The sequence below is a fragment of the Scyliorhinus canicula genome, chromosome 4, assembly GCF_902713615.1.
Source record: "Scyliorhinus canicula chromosome 4, sScyCan1.1, whole genome shotgun sequence".
Taxonomy (NCBI): Eukaryota; Metazoa; Chordata; class Chondrichthyes; order Carcharhiniformes; family Scyliorhinidae; genus Scyliorhinus; species Scyliorhinus canicula.
In genome coordinates this window covers 28,826,267-28,851,331 of record NC_052149.1, presented here as the reverse complement: position 1 = coordinate 28,851,331, position 25,065 = coordinate 28,826,267, and the positions used below count along the sequence as shown (strand labels likewise).

Genomic DNA, 25,065 nt, shown 5'->3' with positions numbered 1-25,065 from the left:
CTGAGCTCCTCCATGTCTATCTTATACACAAACGATGGTCAATTGTCAGGGGATATCGGGTGTGGAGGTAAGGTAAATGTGCCTGCTTTTAAGCAATTATAATTTTGCATTTGATATATGCACAAGATAATATAATTTTCTTTTGTGCAACAGTATAATAAGCCATGTGCATTGTAAGATCATAAGAAATAGGAGGCGGAGGTCATTCGGTTCCCTTGAACCTGCTTTGCCATTCGAGAAAGTCATGGCTGATTTGATTGTGACCTTAATTTAACCTTCGTACCAACCTTCCAGAATCCTTGACTCCTTTGTCAGTCCAAAATCTGTCTAACTCAGCCTTGAATATATCCAATGACTCAGCCTTCACTGGGAAAAGAATTCCAAAATCTAAGGACCCTCTAATGAAAACGTTCCTCTTAATAATAATAATCGCTTATTGTCACAAGTAGGCTTCAATGAAGTTACTGTGAAAAGCCCCTAGTCGCCACATTCCGGCGCCTGTTCGGGGTGGCTGGTACGGGAATTGAACCCATGTTGCTGGCATTGTTCTGCATTATTCTGTATTGCAAGCATGCTTTTCAGCCCACCATGATAAACCAGCCTTCACCTCCATCTTAATTGGGAGACTCCCCCTAGTCCTAGACTTCCCCCATAAAGCAGAGTATCCTTCCATCATCCACCCTGTCAGATCTTCTCGGAATCTCATATACTTCAAAAGATTACATTTGTATTTCTAAACTCCAATGCGCGTAGGCCTAACTTGCTGAACCTTCCCTCATCAGACAGCTTTTTCATCCCAGGAATCAGTTGAGTACAAAGTGCTCCAGATTCAGTCTCATGAAGGTCCTGTATAGCTGTAGCAAGATGTCCCTCCTTTATATTCCATTCCCCGTGCAATAATGCCAACATTCCATATGCCTTCCTGATCACTTGCTATATGAAATGAAATGAAAATCGCTTATTGTCACGAGTAGGCTTCAATGAAGTTACTGTGAAAAGCCCCTAGTCGCCACATTCCGGCGCCTGTCCGGGGAGGTGCGAGCTAAAGTTTTGTGATTCATGTTCCAGGACACCCTGATCCCTCTTCACCAGATTACTAATACTGTGATTTTCTATTCATCCTGCCATAGTGGATAAGGTTAAATTTTCTTACATAATGCCCCAGTTGCCAAATGTTTGCCTACTCACTTAACCTATGGATATCCCTTTGCAGACTTTCGGTGCCCTCTGCACAAATTGCTTTCAAATACCTTGGTGTCATCGGCAAATTTAGTTAGCATTCACTCGGTCCCTTCATCCAAATCATCGATGCAATTGTGAATGGTCGCCACTCCAGCACTGATCTCTGTGGTGCTCCACTGCCAACTGGAATATGACCCATTTATCCAGACTGCCGCCTTTTTGTTATACTAACACAACACCTCCAACACTATGAACTCCCGTCTTGAGCAATAACCTCTAATGTGGCACATTAACCAATGCCCAAATACCCCATTATCTCAGTCCTCAAAATCTCTAGAATAAATTAGACAAAGTTGATCTCCCTTTCATAAAACCGTCTCGACTCGACCTGATTATGTTATGATTTTCTAAATGGCCTGCTATTACTGCCTTAACAATATAGTCAAACGTTTTCCCTATGACTGATGTTGGGCTAACTGGCCTATAGTTTTTTGCTTTCTGTCTCACTCCAACCTTGAATCGAAGAGCTACCTTTGTGGTTTTCCATCTGCTAGGATCTTTTCAGAATCTAGGAAACTTTGGAATATTACATCATATGCATCCACTCTCTTTTCCACCACATCTTTATAAAGATGTCAGGATGCAGGCTATCAGATCCAGGGGGCCATTTCAGTCCCAATAATGTTCCCAGTACCTTTTTCCTCGCAACGGTGATTGTTTTAAGTTCCTCACTCCCTTCCCCCTCTTGATTTTCAATTATTTTTGGGATGATTTAAGTGAAAACTGATACAAAATATCTGCTCAACACTTCCACTATTTCCTCACTTCCCATTATTAATTCCCAGCCTCACCCTCTAAGGGATCATCGCTCACTTTAGCTTCTGTCTTCCTTTTTATATATTATAGAAATGTTTACAGTCTGTTTTTATATTTAGTGCTTGATTTCTCTCTTATTCTCATTTTTATTTGATTTATTTTGACCAGTTATGATCATAATGATTGGTGGAGCAGGCTCGAAGGGCTGAATTGCCTCCTCCTGCTCCTATGTTTCTATTTAGTAATTCTTTGTTGGTTTCTAAAATTTGACCTACCATTAATCATCATAATGTTGTACACATTTTCTTTCAATTTAATACGATCCTTAACTTCTTAATTTTTACCATGGATGGTGTATCGTTCTCGTCATAACATGGGACACTAATGAAACCTTAAGCAGGCCATGGGACACTTATGAAACTGGGGGATTGAACAATGGGCTGCTTGTAATAGAGTAATTGCTTCTGTATTCTTGTTCTGTTGTACTAAATGTTTTTCCTTTGGGTGTGGACTCCTTTCTGGACTTTATAATACTTCTCATAAGAATTTTTATTTCTCAATGGAATATATCTTTACTGAGTTATGGAATAGCTCCTTAAATGTATGCCACTGTTTCCCCACCATCCTACTTTGAACCTATTTTCCCAGTCCAATCTAGCCCAGTCTGTCTCCATACTCTTGTAATTGTCTTTATTTAAGCCTAAGATACTAGTACTAGACCCAGGTTTCTCACCCCCAAACTGAATGTGAAATTCCATAATGTCATGATCACCTGTTGTCTTGTAGCTCCTTTAATATGATTAATTAATCCTGTTGCATTACACATCACTAGCTTTAAATGTAAGGTCATGACGCAATGAATCGTAGGTCATATAATTTCAAAGTAGACCAGAATGAAACCATGCTTGACCTTGAACAGTTACTAACAGGAAAACATGTCCCTTTGAATTAAACATCCATAACATAATGTTGTTGCCGATGTGTCAATAAATTAGGTTAACAGTACAGAGAGCAGCACTAAAAGAATGGTCATTGTGTAACATACATGCTGCATATTGATTCTCCTGCTGAGAATCGAGTAAGGGATACTTTGTGCTGTACATTTTGGAAATGGTATGAACGTTTTTAATTTGGCAATAGAGTGCAATGTAATTTTTTTAAGCTCTTGGTGAGGCAGAACATAAGAGATTAGTGCCACGTTTAAATAAGAAAAAGTTAATTCATTAAGTGTCATGAATGTGTGAATTCCATTGCAGAATATACTTTACAATATTATTATTATATTGTTATTATTAAATCACAGTCAGAAGAAGTCATTTTGCCTGAAACATTGAGCAAGATTTCCCTGTGTTCCCTACTGCGGGTTTAATGGTGGACCCATCGTAACAAGAGATCAGGACGCCATTTTTAAATGATGTCCCAATCTCCGAGGCCACCAAACGATGCCTGGCCAGACCCCCTCCCCCACCCCCGCCCCCTCAGCCCGAACGCAGTATAGGAGGGTCCACAGCACCCCCAAGACCCATACCTGGGAACCCCGGTCTGATCGCAGGCACATCTTGGCATTGCCAACCAAGCATCCTGGCAGTGCCCCTGCCAGCATCCAGTACCACCTGGGCACCATGGCAGTTCCAGGCTGTCAGTGTGCCAGGCTGCCAAGCTGGTACTACCAGAGTGTCCAGCTGGCACCAGCAGTGCCAGGGCACCACTCTGCCCAAAGGGTATGCAGCTGAGCAGTTCCGAGCCCCTTGATGACCTCTACAAGTGCCGTTCCATCTGATCCCCGTTCCCCTGCGTGGAATGAGACGGGATTTGCGCCCACGGTGAACAGGCCTGGAAAATCACAGCCATGGAGGGTAAAACTGGACCTGCAAATTCATGAGCTCTTATATAATTAAGGAGCAGGCGGCATGTGGTGCAGTGGATAGCACTGGGATTGCGGCTTTGGGGACCCGGGTTCGAATCTCGGCCCTGGGTCACTGTCACGTCACTGTGTGGAATTTGCACATTCTCCCAATGTCTGTGTGGGTTTCACCCCCACAACCTAAAGATATGCAGGTTAGGTGGATTGGCCACACTAAATTGCCCCTTAATTGGAAAGAAAAAATAATTGGGTACTCTAAATTTATTTTAAAAATATATAATTAAGGAGCAGTTGTAACCCAGCCAAAACCAGACAGACAGTTGAAATTGCCTGGCCAAATTACCCAGAGTTTCTGCTATCATCCCGCATTTGGCAAATGAACAGATGGAAAGACACCTGCTGGAAACCAGCTCACCCCAGATTTAAATGTAATGAAGGAGCTCCAAAAATATTTATCCGGGACCGACTGCTATGGGCCTGAATAGGGAAGTCGCTGTGGCTTCTATTCCAGGTCGATCTATCTGGAAAGCAGCTGATGTCATCATAAAAATCAAGTCTGTTTCTTATATATGACCTTTCCTTCCACCTCTGAGCCCCACAGAAAGAATCTCGTCCTTTCCTTGCCCCGGCTCAACCTGACCCCCAATCATATGAAGCCCTACTAAAACTCTCCCCTTAGACTGAACTAATTACTGGAGTTCACTCTGCACAACGCTCCACTCCCTTCCTCCAGCCACTGCCTGTGAGTCTTGGGTATAAAATCACCCATAGCTCAAGCTGCAGAAGCCAGGATGACTTTCCGCCCATCTCGAGATAAAGTTGGTCTTTATTTGCCTGCCTTTTGAGTGCCATGCCTTATATGCCTTTGGGTCATATTGTACAACAGGTTAAAATAATTACAGCAAATCTTTAAGATTGAATCTAAATTGAAAATGTGAATACTGTAAAATATATTGAAGAATATTGGCTGGTATTTCCTTTGGTGACTGCGGAGGGAAACTATTCCTTGACGTTTTGTGCACAATATTCACAAAGAGATGGAAAATGTAAAACCATGCCAGCAATTGCAGCCTTTTAAAACATTTTCCATGACTGAAATGTTAAAAAGGACAACACACAGAGAAAAACACGAGTGGTAAGCAAAGGAAAAAAGAAAAGAGATTATATTTAAATAAAGCACCCAGATATAGTAGCAACAAGATATATTTTCCAAGCAGTTTGTTATCTTATAAACATTAATATTACTGCATATTTCTTACATTAGATTCATGCAGATAGGCCAGCATCATAAGATATTCCATACTCATCTATTTATAGGCAGGTGAATAACAAAAAGCTCAATCTCCTTGGAAATAAATTGAGCAATTTTCCCAAATCATTCTCAATAATGAAACAAAATTATGGAAGGGATTCGATGAAGCAATTTTATTCACAGAAAGTTGAAAGTTGTTATCAAAAACACCAACAAACCAAACTAAAATGATTAGTGTACAGACGCAGTGAAGCTAATTTTACAAAGAGATTAGAATAGTAGAACTATGTCGATAATACAGGTCTAATGTGAGTACAGATGAATTTAGAAGTACGGAAATATAAGGCTAAAAGCATACAAAATCACGGCTAAAGAAAACATTTTGCATTTCATCCTCAGTTTATGGGAGTTAATTCTTAGCATAAAAAAGCTAATAAATATGAAGGATTCCAAAGTAAAGCACAAAAGCACAGAATGAGGATACTCATTATTATAGAACTAATATTTTGAATGTTTAATTGGTCCTAAGACGTATTAGGATTATGAGGTTTGTAAGATTGTTATATTTTGGGACTGTAGCTTTAAATGTACGGTAAATAAAGGTTATGTGACCTGTTCTGCAATCTGCTTGATGGTAAGCTCACCCTACATTACTTACCTGTGGCCTCGGTCGATGCATGATTCTGGGACTCTAGTTGGTGCTTTTTCTGCAGCAGTAAGCAAGGCCCTTGCTTTGGGGTCTTGATTCCAGGGAAAGACCGGCCAGTGGCCTCCCCACTGCCTGATTGGCTTGTGGTTTGTTGGGCCTTCCCAAAAAGAGGCAGCAGCGGTCTACTGGCAGTACTGGCCGGCTTTCCAACTGGCAACCGAGAGCTCAGGAACCTCAACAGGGTTCTACCCCGAGTCTCCCAAGTCCCAGAAAGGTGTTGGAGTACCGGTTTGCAAACAGTTGTGCTGTAAATTGTCCATTTACTTCTAAAATGAAACAGAATTTTGGGGTCAAGGATAGGTAATTAATATTTCTACCCGAATGCAAAGTTAATGTGCTTTCATGTTGCCATGGGAATGTAGAAGAGAGCGGAGGAAGCCATTTTTAAGATCAGGGGCGGGATTCTCTCCTACCCGGCAGGGCGGGGGGTCCCGGCGTGATGGAGTGGTGTGAACCACTCCGGTGTCGGGCTGCCCCAAAAGTGCGGAAGTCTCCGGCCAGCGGGAACGGCCTTTGGCGCCACGGCAGCCGAGGCCGAAAGGACTTCGCCGGCCGGCAGAAGTCCATGCATGCGTCGGAGCATCAGTGGCTGCTGATGTCATCCCCGCGCATGCGCAGGGGAGGGGGGCACTTCCACCTCCGCCATGGTGAAGAGTATGGCGAAGGCGGAAGGAAAAGAGTACCCCCACGGCACAGGCCCGCCGGCCGATCGGTGGGCCCCAATCGCGGGCCAGGCCACCGTGTGGGCACCCCCCCGGGGCCAGATCGCCCCGCGCCCCCCCCAGGACCCCGGAGTCCGCCCGCGCCGGCTGGTCCTGCCGGTAAGGTAGGTGATTTGATCCATGCCGGCGGGAGAGGCATGACAGCGGCGGGACTTCGGCCCATCGCGACCGGAGAATCGCTGGGGGGGGGGGGGGGGGGGGGGGGGGCGCAGACCGGCGTGGCGCGATTCCCGAATCTCTGGTGCCGGAGACTTCGGGACACGGCGGGGCGGGATTGACGCCGGCCCCCGGCGATTCTCCAACCCGGCGGGGGGTTGGGGAATCCTGCCCCAGGTTTCAGACATCGCTACAAATCAATGAATACCACAAGCGGACAACAGTTTCCATGTGGTCAGCTGAAGGAAAGGTGCGAGGCTTTACGAATTACAATGGCTGGATGTGGGAGAGCTCCTGCATCCATCTAATGATTTGGGGAGGTTCATCAATAAAGATCATCTAAACAAGCTATGCTGCTGATGGTGGCATCAAGACTCCACTGAAAACTGAGAGAAGTGCCAGGAGGTGGTCCCTCAAATGGTGGGATTTTATGGTCGTGCCCTACCCGAGATCGGAAATTCCTGCCCGAGGTCAATGGACCTTTAAATGGTCGGACAAATTGTCTGGCCTTCCCGCATCAAATACTGCGGCAGGTGAGACTGGAAAATTTACCCCAAATTTATTACTCGCCAAAATGGGGTATGGGAATTGAGTTGGAAGTTGAGAGCAACTTGCGGATCATTTGCTAAAAGGATTGTAGTCCTATTGGATAATCATTTTAAGTGGAATGATACTTTCAGTAGTTTAAAGTATAAGATGTCAACAAAAAGAAAATAGTGTTTAGTCATGGTGGGTTTTTTTTGTCATTTGAGTAAAGGTTCATAAAATGTGAAATGTTGAAATGTCATTTTTTTCAGCTAGCTATTGGAAGTTCAAATCACTTTTTGAAAGTTATTGATCTCTGTGGAGGTGGTAACAAAATGATTAGCCCCTTCAAACCCATTCTGAAAACTAATCAGATTGCTTCGGATCTTAAACGCATCTTAAACACCTCACTTAGATCACCCTTAATCTTATACACTCATTATCATGATTTAACCATATGAGCACAAGTATCTTTCTAGTCAATCTGTGCTCCATCCCGTTCATGGCCAATGTATCATTCTGGTGGTGTGGTGCCCAGAACGGAATGTAGTCCGCTAAATAGATTCCAACCAGAGCTATCAATTAAAAAAAATAGCTACATTTATCAAATTGAAAACTGCAGCGGAGTAGCATGCTTTTGAAATGAATGAGAACATTTCATTTTTCCCTCTGGTTTCATGTCCGACCAGCTCCCTGGTACTGTCATGCAAACTGGGGCACAGACTAAAGCTCAGAAGAGGAAAGGTGGATCGTGTAGATTTCACTACTGGCACAGATTGATGAGAGATTGGAAATGGATTACGTTGACAGATTGAAAAGGAAATTTGATTTATAGTAGGCAGAGATAATGATTGGGAAGGTATTGAAAATGGTAGTGAAAGGCATTTGTTGGAACAACTTAGATGAACTGCAATGTATTCATCTAGTTTTGTACATGCTTAGAAAATGTGAAATGCATTAATAGACATAGCCCCTTGGAGGCATGAGGCTGGAAAGGTATCGGAAAACCCATTGGATGGCTTCCCGATGTGGTTTCACATCCAGGTGAGTTTCTCAGGGGCAGGCTTATGGGGCTGGCACGCAATCCAAACACTTAAGGCCTCAATTATTTGTAATTTTCAGAGGTGGAGGCCTGTGTCACATGGGTCTGATACTGTATCTGGAGCACGGCAATTCTTCAAAGGCGGCTACATCGCAGCATATGTTAGGTATTGGGGATGGGCAGGTGTCAAAGGGCAAACATAACCTGATACATATGCTGATATCAATGGTCCAAAAGGCTGAAAAGGGTACATTTTGTGGCCAAATGTATTTTTCTGGAGACTTTCACCCTCCACACTGCTGGCCCCAACAGTTCTGGTTATCTGAACCCTTTTGTGAATGGCGTCCCTCTGCTTGAGCAGCACTCAACTCTGCCAATAGGGCTTCCAGCCACTAGCGCCCTCTGATTGGACCTCACACACCTGTGTCCAACCTGGCATCTTCAATTAGACGGCTAGAGGTGGCCATGTGGTAATCTGCTTCCCTTAAACATGCGGCAGAGGGCGTGCTGCTGAGAAACACAGGTTGACCTGCAAATATTCTTGACACCTGAGAATTTTATAAGTCAGTCAGTTCCTGGTCAGATATCTCTGGAGGTGGGCACCTGGTGGTGTGCCCCATCAGCTGAACCGTGAACGTCTAGGTTTTAAAATTATTTTACTCACATATTTTACCGGAAGTGCTAACGTGGCAGCAGGACATCTTCTTGACATGGGAGGGCAGCTCACCCACATAATTTCAATGGGGGCTAATTTTAGAAAATCTCAGGTCTCCTGGGTGAGGCATGTACTTTGTTATTCATTGAGGCCCAAAAGAGGGCCTCAGGAAATTTCCACCCCAACCTATCCCCAGTCTACATCTATCTAGGTTTATTTCGGGCTGACTTTTCAGAACCGTGCTTTTTCACTTTTGGCAACTGATCAAAATTCGAATGAGCAATTTGAATAGAACACGGAATTCCATTAACAATCTCTTGTCATTTCAGACTTAAAGGTTATGTTTAGTTGTGAGTGACATGACAGAAAACAGCACATTAGTCAAAAGATTAAAGAATACTTCATGTATTCAGCACACAAGTCATTATTATTAATCCATTAGCGACAGCAGGAAAAGTCAGGGTTAAGCTTCAGCTTGAAGAATAACTGATTAAGTATCACAAAATGGAACAACAAATACATTTTCGGTTGTCTTTTGTACCTGCCACGGATGTGTCATCGCAATTTCCAATTCCATCCATATGTCCATCAGAACAATTCTTGTAGGGAGAATGATTTGTAATTGTATCTTGATCTGAAATTGAGGCAAATTTCTTTGGGAGAGAGCTACATCCTGTAGTTAGATTTATCGCCGCATATGAAGTTTTATGTATCTCATCCCTAGTTGGCGATGGGGTTGAGTGAAGTACGGGGAAAGCGTGACTATTTGCTTGATATGGTGACACCTCTCCTTCGTCGTCATCACTGATCACTACCAGCTCTGCTCGGATAGCTCCTTCGTACCCCAAAGCCTTTTTGGTTTCGTTTTCATCATCTACATTGTGGTATCCCATGAACACCATGGTAACTGGCTCCTCAATGTTGTCAGTGGAAGGCAAGGAATGGACAACATTAAAACTTATGACTGTTTCGTCAGAAGCGGAAGACGACCCGCCATCATGGTCAAGCTCTGAACTGATAAACACAGCCTCGCGGTGGTTGTCCATTTGCTGATGGCACCGAACCTGCACTGAATTGAGCTCATCTTCACTCAAAGGCGACTCATTGTGTTTCTGGCTCTGACGCTGTGTGCAGTTCAGAGACCTGAAATTGGTGACTGGGCATGGTGAGAAGGGAGCAGGTATAAAAGTTGGCTGTGGAAATGTTGGAAAATCCCTGTTCTGATACACAACAGTGCCATTGCTCCCATAGGTTTGAGCCATTACGGGGTTATGCCTCTCAATGCTATCACTCTTTATCATAGTTTCTTGAATGACCGGTTCAGAACCTGTCTGCCCAGTGAGTAACATTTTAGGGGATCGGGGGACATTATGGGAACTTGAGTAAACAGGTGCATGACATACTGCAGAAGCAGAGGTTTGTTTTTCACCAGCCTGCTGTAACAGTGCCTCCACCTCCTGATGAGTCATGTTATCTATGCCATTCTGCACCCGCTGTCCATCACTCTGTGAAGCATACACAGATTTGACCCCATCTTCATAGACTTTAATGCCTTTGTTTTTGATTTCATCGACCATCACTGGTGCAGTTGATAGAATGGTACTTTCTCCAGTTCTCATATTCTTTTGTACATTGATTTCCACAGCAAACAAAGCTGTTAAGAAAATATTTATGTACATTAGTACTTCATTATCACTAGATAAAACCTTTGTGATTGTGAAAGAGCTATTAACGTGATTTACCAATCATAACAAAATTATCACATCCATAAGAACATAAGAACTAAGAGCAGAGTCAGCAAATTAGCCCCTCAAGTCTGCTGTGCCATTCTAATAATAATAATAATCTTTATTGTCACAAGTAGGCTTACATTAACACTGCAATGAAGTTATTGTGAAAAGCCCCTAGTCACCACATTCCGGCGCCTGTTCAGGTACACAGAGGGAGAATTCAGAATGTCCAATTCACCTGACAGGCACATCTTTCCGGATTTGTGGGAGGAAACCGGCGCACTCAGGGGAAACCCACGCAGACATGGGGAGAATATGCAGACTCTGCACAGACAGTGACCCAAGCCGGGAATCGAACCTGGGACCCTGGTGCTGTGAAGCAAAAGTGCTACCCGCTGCGCTACCGTGCCATCCATTCAATATGATCATGGCTGTTCTCATCTTAACTTCATCTCCACCTTCCAACCCCTCCCCATAACTCCTAATCCCGCTACTATTTAAAAATCTATCTCGTCCTTCAATTTGTTTAGATTTCCAGCGTCCACTGCACTCTGGGGTTGAGAATTCCACAGATTCACATCCCTTTGAATGTTCCTCATTTCTGTTCTAAATCTGCCACCTTTAGCCTAAAACTATGGACGCGATTCTCCGCAAATGCGGCGAGTCGTAAAGGCTGCCGTGAAACTGGCCGTGTTTCACGGCAGCCTCCGCGCCCCCTCCCAGGACCCGATTCTCCCCCCCGGGCGGGGCCAGCAGCGCTGCCCCGTGAAGCACGGCATCGCGGGCTTAGCGACGGTCGCTAAGCCCGCGCGCCAAGTGTCACGGCGGCTGACGGGCGGATGACGTCATCACGCAGATGCGTCAAACCCGCGCATGCGCGGGCCGTCATGCCCCTCAGCCGCCCCGCGGACTGATCCTGTGGGGCGGCGGAAGAACAAATAGTGCGCGGGTATCGGACCCGCTGCCCACGATCGTGCCCACCGATCGCAGGCCCATGCCACCCTTGGCACGGCCGTGGTGCGGCCGTGCCAATCGGTGCCATGGTTGTCCGGGACGGCACTTTGCGGCCGTTTTCACGAACGGTGAGAGCAGGTGTGATTGCGTTCGTGAAAACGGCCGTAAAGGCCTGGGAACTCGGCCCATCGGCCTGGGGAGAATCGCTGTTCGCCGTAAAAAACGGCGAGCAGCGATTTGTGCCGTGGGGCGGCCATTGGGGGGGGGGGGGGGAGAATTACGGGAGGGCGGGAAAATTGTCGGGAAGGCCCTCCCGCTATTCTCCGACCCGTCGTGGGCAGCGGAGAATCGCGCCCATGGCCTCTCATTCTAGAATGTCTAACAAGTGGAAATAACTGCTCTTTATCTACCCTGTCAACCCCCTTTAGCATCTTATATACCTCAATTAAATCTCCTCTCCTTCTTCTAAAATCCAGTCAGTATTGGTCTAAACTGCTCAATCGATCTTCATAAAACAAGTACTTAATCCCTGGAATCGATCTGGTGAACCTTCTCTGAACCGCCTCTAATGCATTTAGATCCTTCCTCAAGTAAGGGGACCAAAGTTGTGTGCAGTACTCCAGATGCAGTCTCCTCAATGCCCTATACAGTTGCAACAGCATATCCCTCCTTTTCTACTCTATTCCATTAGTAATGAATGTCAAAATTCCATTTGCCTTCCTTATTGCCTTCTGCACCTGTAAACTAACTGTCTGCAGTTTATGCAGGAGGGAATCCAGACCTCTCTACACCAAAGCATTTTGAAGTTTCCCTCCATTTAGATAATAAGTTGCCTTTTTCTTCCTCAGGCCAAATGGATAACCTCACACTTACCAATGTGAATTTTGGCCCACTCATTTAACCTATTCATATCCATTTGTAAGTTTCTTATTTCCTCATTGAGACTTGCTTTCCCACCTATTTTAGAGTCATCTGCAAATTTGTCCATACTACATTCTATCCCTCCATCCATGTCATTAATATAGATTGTAAATAGTCAGCCGACGTTAACTATTCTCTTCATTTTTGTATGCTTATAAATCTTTTGCTATCCATTTCTATATTTTGAGCTAGACTTTTTTTCATAATTTATCTTTGCTCTTTTTACTTTTATTTAGCAACCCTTTGTTGCTCTTTAAAACTTTCCCAATCCTCCAGTCTGCCACTGACCAATGCAATAAGGTATGCCTCAGTTTTTGCCTTTATATTATCCTTAACCTTCTTTCATAGCCAGGGATGCAATTTTTCTTCCTGTCTGGAACATATTTTAGTTAGGAGGAGTTGAATATCTCCTTAAATGTCTACCTCTGTTCATCAATTGTTCTACCTATTAATCATTCTGCCCAGTCCAATAGGGCCAAATCTATCTTCATGTCTATGTAATTGCTTTGGTTTAACACCAGATCGCTAGTGTGGGACTCGTTTATTGCCCTCAAACTGAATTTGAAATGCAAGCAGAGAGTGATCACTCTTCCCCAGAAGATTCTTTACCACAAGATCATTAATTAATCCCATCTCATTACTCAATACCAACACTGTCAGGTTTGGTTATTGACTCACCACCATCCCCATTATTTTCCCAATTTTTCTCTTGATTAAGCAGTCAGAGCATGCCAAGAGACACACAAATGCATGAGCATCTACCATCAAACTGGTGAGGGAAATGATCACATCCTCTGCAACTACACCAAATGGAACTGGCATTTTAATGGAATGAACAGTCATTAAAATAATAGTTGTGTGGTTCAGTCACAGACAAACGGCTTGCTCAACACCCTCACGCAGCACGGTAGCACAATTGCTTCACAGCTCCAGGGTCCCAGGTTTGATTCCCGGCTGGGTCACTGTCTGTGCGGAGTCTGCATGTCCTCCCCGTGTGTGCGTGGGTTTCCTCCGGGTGCTCCGGTTTCCCCCCACAGTCCAAAGATGTGCGGGTTAGGTGGATTGGCCATGCTAAATTGCCCTTAGTGTCCAAAAAGGCTAAGTAGGGATTGCTGGGTTGCGGGGATAGGGTAGATACGTAGGCTTGGGTGGGTTGCTCTTTGTAAGGGCCGGTGCAGACTCGATGGGCCGAATGGCCTCCTTCTGCTCTGTAAATTCTATGAAATCAAAAGTGTTGCATTGGAATGGCCCAGTGTGAAACCTGGACCCAAATTTTATCAAAACCAACAACACACCTTGGCTGGCAGCCCAGCAAGCAGTAACTGTGTTGCACGGTGCAAAATGAAGCTGGATTTGGTAACTCTGGGTCTCATCAACTCAGCATTATAAATCAGTCCTGCAATTCCGCTGGTTATAAAATTTGATTGAAGGTATAGAGGAAAATTCAGTTTACAGAAGTCTTCAATTTTGGAATCACCAAATGCCAAGGTTAAAAAATGGGGCACAAGAGGAAGAGCTTGCCATTTGAACGTAATGTCAGCACGAGGTTGTCATTACAATAGTTGGAAACAGTATATCTTATAAAGATGTTCAAATAATTCTAGCATGAAGTAAGCTATATTCATCAAGTCTGCAAGACTTAGGAGCCTTGAAATTACTGAGTGCAGAATGACATTACCTGGCCATTAAAACGTAGGTGTTAATTGTTGTTGTTTCATTTCCTGCACCTGGTGGTTCACAGGGCAGACTTTCATCTGTTCCTGTAGCGAGGTTTTTCCCTGGAACGGGGAACTAGTCTGTTGCCACCAGAGGCTTATAGCTTTATGGTCAAATTCCGCAACAAGGTTGGCTTACCAAGAGCCTCTTCCGCTCTTACTGCCGGCCATTGTCATGTTTGGAAGGATTTTATAGGTTGACACTCAACCTGTTAGACCACATTATGAATGCACCTTCCTTGGCCAACAAGTCCTGGAGTGGGACACAAAACCCGGAGCTTCTGGCTCAGGTCCGTGGAATGTGACCCGGTGTGCCACAAGACCTCCATGGTGTTAATTGTGGAGGATGTAAATGTGGTAGAGATAAAATACTTAGGGGGAGATGTAGAGTTGAGGGTTAACATAAGCCCATGATGCTGATGTTATGATGATGTAACATCACATGATTGAGTGACAGATCTAGAGGGAGGAGAAGTTCCAAACTCATACAGAATGTACTGTTATGTTCTTGTCGGATGGCCTGATTTATATTACAAGAACACTATGCTATAAATGATTTATTAATATTAACTATGGGTAAACTATATACAAAACAACAGATGAATAACAATATATATTTAAATGTTTTTAAAATTTAGAGTACCCAAGTCATTTTTTTCAAAATGAGGGGCAATTCCCGTACCAGCCTCCCCGGACAGGCGCCGGAATGTGGCGACTAGGGGTTTTTCCACAGTAACTTCATTGAAGCCTACTCGTGACAATAAGCGATTTTCATTATTCATTTTTCATTTAGGGTGGCCAATTGACCTACCCTGCACATCTTTGGGTTGAGGGGGCGAAACCCACGCAAACACGGGGAGAATGTGCACACTGTGCACGGACAGTGACCCAGAGTTGGGATCGAACCTGGGACCTCGGTGCCATGAGGCAGCAATGCTAACCACTGTGCCACCATGCCGCCCCATGAATAACAATATTAACATGTACAAGCAACTTCTCTTCCAGTTCTCCAGTCAGTCTCCGGTCACCTGACTCTAACATTCACCTATATGCTAATACGACTCCTAGTGGTCAGTCGGTGAATTATAACAGAACCATGACATCACTGCATCCCCTCTCCTTTGAAGGAATTAATTAATACATTATCATCAGTATATTTACATGTGATATCATTAGCCTGTGAGTCTAACAGTATTAATTTTTCTTTAAATTTTTAAAAACTGGTTTAACAAAGGTATATATATAGTATGGACAAATAGTCCAGATCTACAGATTGAGTCGATCAGGTTTTCTTCTGACACGAGTTGATCTTCTCAAAGTTTGACCTTGCTGCTCAGAACTTGTAGATTCAATGTTCTCCATAATATTCACACAGTGAGGAACTGCTGAACTATCTGACACTGCAGCTGATGTTGTTTCTGACGTAGAGTTGTCATCCATCACTTGAAAATCTTCTGTTTTCAAGAGAGCGCGATGATTTCTTCTTAAAACCAATGCATCTTCTGTCTGTACATTGTAGGAACGAGGTGCTACTTCTTCAAGTACAATGGCTTTTCTCGACCAATTTTCTGAATTTTACATTCTCATAATGTCATCACTACTCAGAGGTAGTAAAGTTCTAGACACTCTGGGCGAGATTCTCTGACCCCCCCCCCCCCGCCTCCCCCACCGGGTCGGAGAATCGCCGGGGGTCGGCGTGAATCTCGACCCCGCTGTCCTCCAAATTTTTCGGCCCCCCAAAAATCGGCCTGTGTGAATTGTGCTGTCCGCCTCGGAGAATGGCAGGGACTGGCGCGACTCAATGGGCCCCCAGGCTGCCCGAATTCTCCGGCCTGCGAAAGTCCTGTCCGATGTTTGCCAGTCCCGCTGGCATAAATTGGAGTAGGTCCTTATCGGCGGGACCTGGTGGCCTGGGCGCCTCTGGGGTTCTTGGGGGGGGGGGGGGGGATGCAGGGGGATCTGGTCCTGGGAGGTGCCCCCACGGTGGCATGGCCTGCAATTGGGGCCCACCGATCCCCAGGCGGGCCTGTGCCATGGGGGCACTCTATTGTTCCGCTCCAGTGGCTGTAGCAGTCTGCCATTGCCAGTGCGGAAACAAAGCACTCTGCGCATGCACAGGGTTGACACCAGCACACGCTGGCGCTCCCGTGCATGCGCCATCTTGCACCGGCCAGCGGAGGTCCTTCGGCGCCGGTTGACGTGGCGCCAAGCCCCTTTCCCGCCAGCCGGTGGGGCGCAAACACTCCAAGGCTGGTCTAGCCCCTGAAGGTGGGGCGGCCCGACACTGGAGTGGTTAATGCCACTCCTCGGCGCCTGGACCCCCTGCCCTGCTGGGTAGGGAAGAATTCCGCACTCTATCATAGAACTGCTTTTGTTTTGCTTTAATGTTTTGCATTTCCTGTACTCCATTGCATTCTCCTCCTTCTTTTCCATGTATGGAAGTGTGGTTCGCAACCTTTTATTCATGAGTAACTCTGCTGGCAATCTACCATGTGACAGGCAATGCTTTGTAACGTAAATGTGTGAGATAAGTATCAGATTGGCTGTCCATTGCATTCTGTAATGATTTTTTTACAATATGTACACTTTATTCATTCAGATCTTTGGTATCCATGCCTATACGAGCATCACCATTTTTTTGTTTCACGCATACCATGGAATGTATCCCATTGGTTGGTTCTTCTATTTTCTTGCTAACTTGTGGTTTTGTATCTGATATGGCTGATAGGACAGAAAAGAGATTGACATGCAGATCTACATCTTCAGCAATCTCACTGCTAATAGTTTGTATTGGTGCTTTAGATAAAGCATCTTTAAATTGTATCTCGTTGGCGAATGGTAGTGCACTAAAATCAGTGAACACCGCGCTGAATTTTCTGATAATGTTCTCAGAATTGTTGGAGTGTTGATCCAATTCTTTGTGGATGCTATATACCAACTGCACTAAACCTAATTCTTCACAGGATGATCACCTAATAATAAATCCAAGCTCTCAGAAACGATATAGAATGGGATGGAGTAAACTGTATTCTTCGCCACCACACTCAAGGCCCCAAGCACCATAACATTTAATGCTTGAACTATTATAATCGCTCAGAGATATTTTCTGACTTCTTCTAGTTGCCTGAATTTTTAGATTTTTAAAAATCAGTCATGCTAATTAAATTGGCTTTAGCGCCACTGTCTAACTTCAATTGGACCACATACCATTTACTTCAAGTGATAGCAGCCATTTGTCCTCATCAACTGCATGTATTTTAAATGGAGCTTCAGTTTGCATTTTTTCAAATGCTGGCAATTTTTTGATGTCTCCAAAAAATTATTCCTCTCTGTTATTACTCCAACAAACAATGATGTTTCATCACTGAAGACTGTGTCTTACACTGTGCTGACTGATCTGGTTGAGCTTAGAGTAACAATTTTGAGCAAAGTGATTTTTTTTCCTTGTATCTGCCATTAATTTGTGCCTTTGACCACATCTTTTACACAGAAATATTTTGTCCTGATCTTTAACCTATTTGTTAGTGTGCGAGGAGCTGCAGGAACTTTCCCACCTTTTTTTTTGGAAGCTTCCCTTCCTTTTTGGATAAAGGGTGGCAACGGAGTGATTTCCTCCAAGAAGACGCCGCCATTACCGAGAAACACTTTAGAATGCTGTGCTGCTAGCTTGTGAGCCCGACAAATCTTCACTGTTTGTTCCAAAGACAGCGCCGATTCCCTCAGCAACCTTTCCCTCAGCTTATTTTCATTCACACCAAACACAATCTGGCCCCGAATCATGGAAGATTCCACTGCCGAAAAATTACAGGTTTTAACCTTTAACTTTAAATCCGTGATGAAATGGTCTATGGACTCTTCTGCCTTCTGTAAACATAATCTAAACTCATAGCGCTCAGAAATTTCATTCTTTCTGGGGATGCAATGTGCATCAATTCTTCGAATTACTTCACTAAAATTTATGCGATCTTCATCGTTTACAAATTTAAACGTAATAAACACAGCAATTGCTTCGGTCCCTGCCGCTGTTAGGAGCATCGCTGCCTAAAGCAATCTGATTGATCTCCTTAATTTACTGCAGTAAGAAACAGATTAAATTGTTGTTTAAACACATGCCTTTGATGTCCACATTACTATGAAATCTGAGACTCATTTGGTGGCTTCAATGACTCCATGTTGTTAATTGTGGCAGTTTGCAAAATCTTCAAAGCTCTGTGGATCTCGTGGCAGGCTGATAGTTTTTTCTCAGTGTTTAATACCATCCAGCCCTGGTACCATATTATGTTTTTGTCGGATGGCCTGATTTATATTACAAGAACATTTGTAGCTAAAACTATAAACAATGTATTAACAATAACTGTGGGTAAACTATATACAAAACAGAAGATGAATAACAGTATTAATATGCACAAGCAACCTCTCTTCCAGCTCTCCAGGCAGTCTCCGGTCACCTGGCTCTAACATTCACTTATATACTAATGAGGCTCCTAGTGGCCAGTCGGTGAATTGCAGCACAACCATGATATCACTACATGTACCTCGTAACTGTAAATGAAGAGTAATTTTAGCAAAATACAGTCTCAAGCAGCTTACTTTGGGAGAATACACAAGCCCCAAAAGACCCTGCCTGGCCCTCAAACATATGACAAAACTACTTATTTTAATGTCCCATACTTCGACAGTGAAATAGAAGCTAACAAAATACAGAGGGGAGATGAGAGGTTTATTTTAGCCCAATGAGTTGTTGAGATTTAGATGGCACTGCGTGACAGTGTGGTAGAAATATTCAAAATTAACGTCAAGAGGGAATTGGATATAGAATAATAACAGTAATAACCTTTTATTGTCACAAGTATGAAGTTACTGCAAAAAGCCCCTAGTCGTCACATTCTAACGCCTGTTCGGGTAAACTGGTACGGGAATATTTGAAAGGAAAACATTTGCATGGCTGTGAAGTTGGAGCACGTCGCGGGACTAATTGGATTCTTCACTCAGAGAGTTGGCACAGCCATGAGTCTGAATTGCTCCTTCTGCACTATACAACTGCATGATCCTATTAATTTTTTAATGGAACTTAAAATAGAAAAAATAGCTATTCCTACTAATGTGGCTGAATTAGTTGTTTAATTGCAAAAAGAGAATAGGCGGGATTTTCCAGCCCTTCCCGCTAGTAGCATCTTCCAGTCCCGCCAACGGTGACCTCTTGCAACGGGTTGCCCGGCGGCAGGCCTAGAAAGTCCCACCAATACCTTTAAGAGAAAACTGAACACATCATCACAATTGTACCTTCTTTCGGCTGCCCAACATCTTGTGTTCCTGCGTCTGGATTAGCTGTTCTTTGCTGGTTTTGAGGTGTAAATGATTTTGGACGGTCTGGAATTTCTGTGTATACAAACTTCCCATGGTCTACGAAAAGTAACAGAAATAATTAATAATATAATACATTAATTCATAGGTTATTGTTGCAAAATCGATGAAAGAAATGTGAAGGTTCGTTTTCTTACCTTCATCGTTTTCGGCGTGTGCTGCCTGTCACAAAACAATTAAGATTAATTTTGTGGTTTTGCAAAACTGAATGTGCTACCAGAAAAATAATGATACTATAGCATATATAAAATAGATTTTATTCTGCATATAAAAGATGCTTGGATTGGATTGTTAAAGTAACACCTGAAATTGTCTCAACTCAGATTGTATTATTATTTTTGGAACCCAAAAATGTTTTTAAAATGTCCTCCAAATAATGCAAAAACACGTATCTTCCTGATATATTTAAATTATTATTCTGAAACGGTTAGTATTTATTTATTATGCCTTACACACACGGGGCCCCAAGACGTGAGTAAATACATTAAATATTTCAGTTTTTAGGTGGTGTGATTATATTTGAGATGGCATGGCGGCACGGTAGTTAGCACTGCTGCCTCACAGCACCAGGGATCTGTGTTCAATTCCCACTTTGGGTGACTGCCTGTGTGGAGTCTGCACGTCTCCCCCTGTGTGCGTGGGTTTCCTCGGGCTGCTCCGGTTTTCTCCCCACAGTCCAAAGATGTGCTGGTTAGGTGGATTGGCCATGCTGAATTTCTCCTAAGGGTCCAAAGGTTAGTTGGGTTTACGGGGATAGGGTAGCAGAGTGGGCCTAGATAGGGAGCTGTTTCGGAGGGTCGGTGCAGACTCGATGGGCCGAATGGCCTTCTTATGCACTGTTGGGATTCTATTATTCTACATCAAAACCCTTAGTCCGTTCTGCTTCAGAGTACATTAATTATTAGCCATTTCAAGTATAGTTTAGAAAAAAATATAGTTTAAAACATTTTTTTTACAATTGATGGGGCATCTGCAGAGAGACAAGCAGTCACATTTATGCAGCACTTTGTCTTGTCTATGGAAACATGTAGAAATGCTTCACATAAAACAGAAAACAGAGAGTCCTGGTATGACGTAAGAAAAACATTTGAACATTGAACCCTTAATTTCAAACAACTTTATATTTACAGTAATAAAGTCTGAAGAATGTATAACGTTGATATTTACATTGGCATGTTAATGAGCAAAGATGTGTTAAGCCAATTTATTTAATGAACAGTTGACTGTTTTCAAAGGCGTGCCAGGACTTGTAAATCTGATGCTTGAGCATGGATTGCATGCATGGATTATTTAAAGTTAGCATAGCCCTTCTTGATTCTACCAGGCCCACACCAGAACAGCTGGTGCATTACAACGTGCCAGTTTGGCTCAGCTGTTACGACTGTCAACTCAAAGTTACAACAGGCACAATCTAGGCAGGGACACTGCCAGTGTGGCAGTGCAAGGGTGTCTGGATGCCAGGGTGGCACTGCCAAGGGTGAGGGCCCAAGGGAGGCCATGCCCATGAAAGCAAGATGGAGGGGGGTATGTAGGGTGTGGGTGGTGGTGCAGGGAGGTTGGGGAGGTGGTGGGTGGGGATCCTGGAAGGGGGACCTGCAATGGGGCATGGGACAGCCTTAAGAGGGGGCCGTCAAGGACCCCATAACGGGGTGTCCTCATTTGGGGGGTGTGGGGTAATGCCCATGAGTGCGGTGGATGACATTGCCCATGGGTGAGGGTGTGAGGGATCCACAAACTCACTTAGAGATTGGAGCACTCTTGAAAAATGGCGGCCTAAACTCTGAGCTCAGCTCCCCAACGTTAAATAACATTTTTAAGTGCGGGCTAAACAGGTGAGAAACTCCCCAGTGTTGTTCGATAGCGGTGGGGAACCCCCAGCAAAAACCCGCCACAAATAACATTTAGAAACTTTTTCAGTTAGATGGCGTTCAACTTATGAATTAGGAGCAGGAGTAGGTCGCCCGGCCTGTCGAGCCTGCTCCGCCATTCAATAAGATCATGGTCGATCTGATTGTAACTTCCTGCCTACTCTAAACAACCTTTCATCTCTTTGTTTATCAAGAATCTATCTAGTTCTGCCTTACAAATATTCAAAGATTCCGAATTACTTGCTATGCCTAAATTCTAGCCTTTTGTGATTCATGCACCGAGGACACCCAGATCTCTCTGAATGTCAGAGCTCTTCAATCCCCCATCTCTTGAGCGCCGTTTTCAAAGGGTGCTTTGATCTACATTAACTGCTACAGCCCCCCTCACACCGGATCACAGGCAGGGCACCAACACCCCCTAACTCCTGGTGAGCCGTTCCCCTCACCTTCCTTCAGAAACCACCCCCCTTATTCCCCTCCCATCCCCACAGGCCCCCTTGCCCCCTTCAGCCTGCCGTTATTCCCCGGCTTTAGGCCTGGACGTTTACCAGTGTCAACCTGGCAACTTGCAATCTGCTGGGCGGCATGGTGGCACAGCGATCAGCACAGCTGCCTCACAAAGCCAGGGACCCGGGTTCGATTCTAACCTCGGGTGACTGTGTGGAGTTTGCACATTCTCCGTGTGTGTGCATGGTTTCCTCCGGATGCTCCGGTTTTCTCCCACAGTCCAAAGATGTGCAGGTTAGGTGGATTGGCCATGATAAATTGCTTCTTAGTGTTCAAAGGTTGGGTGGGGTTACAGAGATGGAATGGGGGGATTGGGCCAAGGTAGAGTGCTCTTTCAGAGGACCGGTGCAGGCCCGATGGGCCGAATAGCCTCCTTCTGCACTGTAGGGATGCCACGATTTTATGAAGATGGTAAGTACTCTCCAATCGACTGCCACCAGAGAATCCTTCATGGGAGGTGGGGGACCGGGGGTGTTTGTGCTGGGCTGAAGGGACTCAGGTTGGGTGTCTTCCCTGGGATGGGGCTCTTTTGGCTGCTCTCCCCATCTGCAGCCTTTAAAACCCATTAAACAGCCACTCAGTATGTAAAAGTTAAAGTTTTCCTATAATAAAGTGAAAATGTTCTCATCTGCCCCCTTAAACCCCTTAAAAGGTAAACCAGTATGTAAGAAATAGTTTTCTCACAAGGGAGTGAATATGATCCTACCTGTGCCCCTAAACCCCTTACAAACTCAGTCAGTATGCCAAGTTTAAAGGTCTGTGAGACTTTTAGATCGGGATTGTTGAACTCAGATCCTGTCCTCCTCTATTCTACAGCTTGCATTGATGTTCACAACCTTATAATATTTGACAATGAATAGGGAGTTCCTGACGCATCCTGCCTAGCATTATGCAAAAACAACAAATTAACTTGTCTTTTATCTTAATTCTCGTATTGGAGACATAGAGGATACTCAGGGGGCTTGACAGGGTAAATGCAGAGAGATTAATTTCCCCTTGTGGGTGAGTCTAGGAACAGGGGGCATGATTTCAGAGTAAAATGTCACCCATTTAAGACAGGGATGAGGAGGAACTTCTTCTCTCAGAGGGCTGTGGATCTGTGGAATTATTTACTGCAGAGAGTTATAGAGGCTGAATCGTGAGGTATGTTAAAGGCTGAGATAGACAGAGTTTTAATCAGTAAGGGAATCAAAAGTTATGGGGATAAAATGGGTAAGTGGAGTTGAGGATTATATCAGATCAGTCATGATCTCGTTGAATGGTGTAGCAGACTCAATGGGCCGAATGGCCTACTTCTGCTCCTACGTCTTATGGTCTGTTTTGACTACATTACAATGTACGGCCCAAATGTTAAAAATGAAAGCTAAAATGGATTGTGTTCCAAAAGCAACACATTTGCTTTAGTCACTTATTAAATAATTTTGAATATTTTACCTTTATTATATCTGCTGTAGATCTTTCTGCTGCTTTCAGTTTCTTCAATAATAATTGTTCATTAAATGAAATTTGGGCTTCTTGGCTCTCAAGATATTTGATTTCCTCTTCAAGCCTATAAATAATGTTCAATTTCAAAATTTAATATTAAAATTAGTGATAAGCTGTATTTTTGCAGATAAATACACTCTCTCTCACGAAACATAGAATCCTTACTGTGCAGAAGAAGACCATTCGGCCCATTGAGTCTGCACCGACGCTCTGAAAGAGCACCCTGCCTAGGGTCAGGTCCCCACCCTATCCCCACCTAACCTTTTGAACACTAAGGGTCAATTTAGCGTGGCCAATCCACCTAACCTGCGCGTCTCTGGACTGTGGGAGGAAACCGGAGCACCCGGAAAAAATCCACGCAGACACAGGGAGAACGTGCATCACCACACAGTCAGTCACCCAAGGCTGGAATCGAACCCGAGTCTCTGGCTCTGTGAGGCAGCAGTGTTAACCACTGTGCCACTGTGCCATATCCAGATAGTACCAACAGTTTTATGCCAGTTAGAAATTTGATATGAACTTTGTCCCTTAGCAAATTTGTTTTCTGTAAACAACAGCAGTCTGGAGATCGGATAGCATTATGTGGTCACCAGACTGAAGCCCACATTAAGCATTGTTTATAATGGAAATATGGCATAGTATATTAGGTATATTGATTAATGCATTTTAGTAGTGTGTCGAATGGATAGTCTATGTATATAATCAGTAGTTTGTATCATGTTAATTAATTGTTATATTGGGTAGCATCAGTTCACATACTCTGTGATGGGTTTCATAGCATATATACCACAATATTGTCTAGTTTAGCATAAAAACCTCACTATCTATTCCCAAGAAGGTTTTGTGGGCATGTGAGCTGCATCTGATATGATTCATATATTTTTCATACAAATTTCTCACCACCTATTTTGTTTCTAAAGAAGCCTTGAAACAAATATGTTGGAAAACAAAAACTAAAATTAAAGGAATGGCAATAGCCTGTGCAGTCAATTCTTTCCTAAGACCATTATGAATTTTACTTAACTTGTATAGTCTCTTGAGGGAGGAAGGTAACAAGAAATAAAACTCTGAAGAACATAAAATGCTGCGAAATTTTCCTCCAATCCCCCAAATAATCCAGTAAGATTCCAGTTTTAGTGATTGAATGTTATAATCATCCTGTCTATTATCAGCATGACTGCATCCTGCCCAATTGCTTTTCAAATGACATCAAAATAGGGCTGGATTTTACAAGCTACTGTGGTTCTCACCCCCAACATCAAGGTAGGTGGCTTGATGGCTGGCTCAGACAAAAATAGCCTCCTTGGCCGAGGGGCTGGTTTAGCTCACTGGGCTAAATCACTGGCTTTTAAAGCAGACCAAGCAGGCCAGCAGCACGGTTCAATTCCCGTACCAGCCTCCCCGGGAAGGCGCCGGAATGTGGTTTCACAGTAACTTCATTGTAGCCTACTCGTGACAATAAGCGATTTTCATTTCATTGTGCTTGAACCAGCCATCACGTACCTATCGTAATGAGGATGAAATAGTGGTGGGGGCAGGGTGAGTTCCTTAAGTATCCGCTGAAAGGCCTTGATAGGGTAAAGGGTGGGTAGATGAGA

The 25,065-nt window shown here is 44.0% G+C and overlaps 1 protein-coding gene across 4 annotated transcripts in view; it reads right to left on the bottom strand.

Moving 5' to 3' along the window:
* Nucleotides 1-25,065, bottom strand: part of palmdb (palmdelphin b) — a 114,011-nt gene that overhangs the window by 5,846 nt on the left and 83,100 nt on the right. For all 4 annotated transcript variants that reach the window (XM_038793928.1, XM_038793924.1, XM_038793926.1 and 1 more), the window contains exons 5-8: nt 23,417-23,531; nt 19,745-19,769; nt 19,527-19,646; nt 9,465-10,577 (exon numbers count right to left, since the gene is read on the bottom strand). In XM_038793928.1, the coding sequence (XP_038649856.1) occupies nt 9,465-10,577; nt 19,527-19,646; nt 19,745-19,769; nt 23,417-23,531 (1,373 nt within the window). The remainder of the gene's footprint in view (nt 1-9,464; nt 10,578-19,526; nt 19,647-19,744; nt 19,770-23,416; nt 23,532-25,065) is intronic.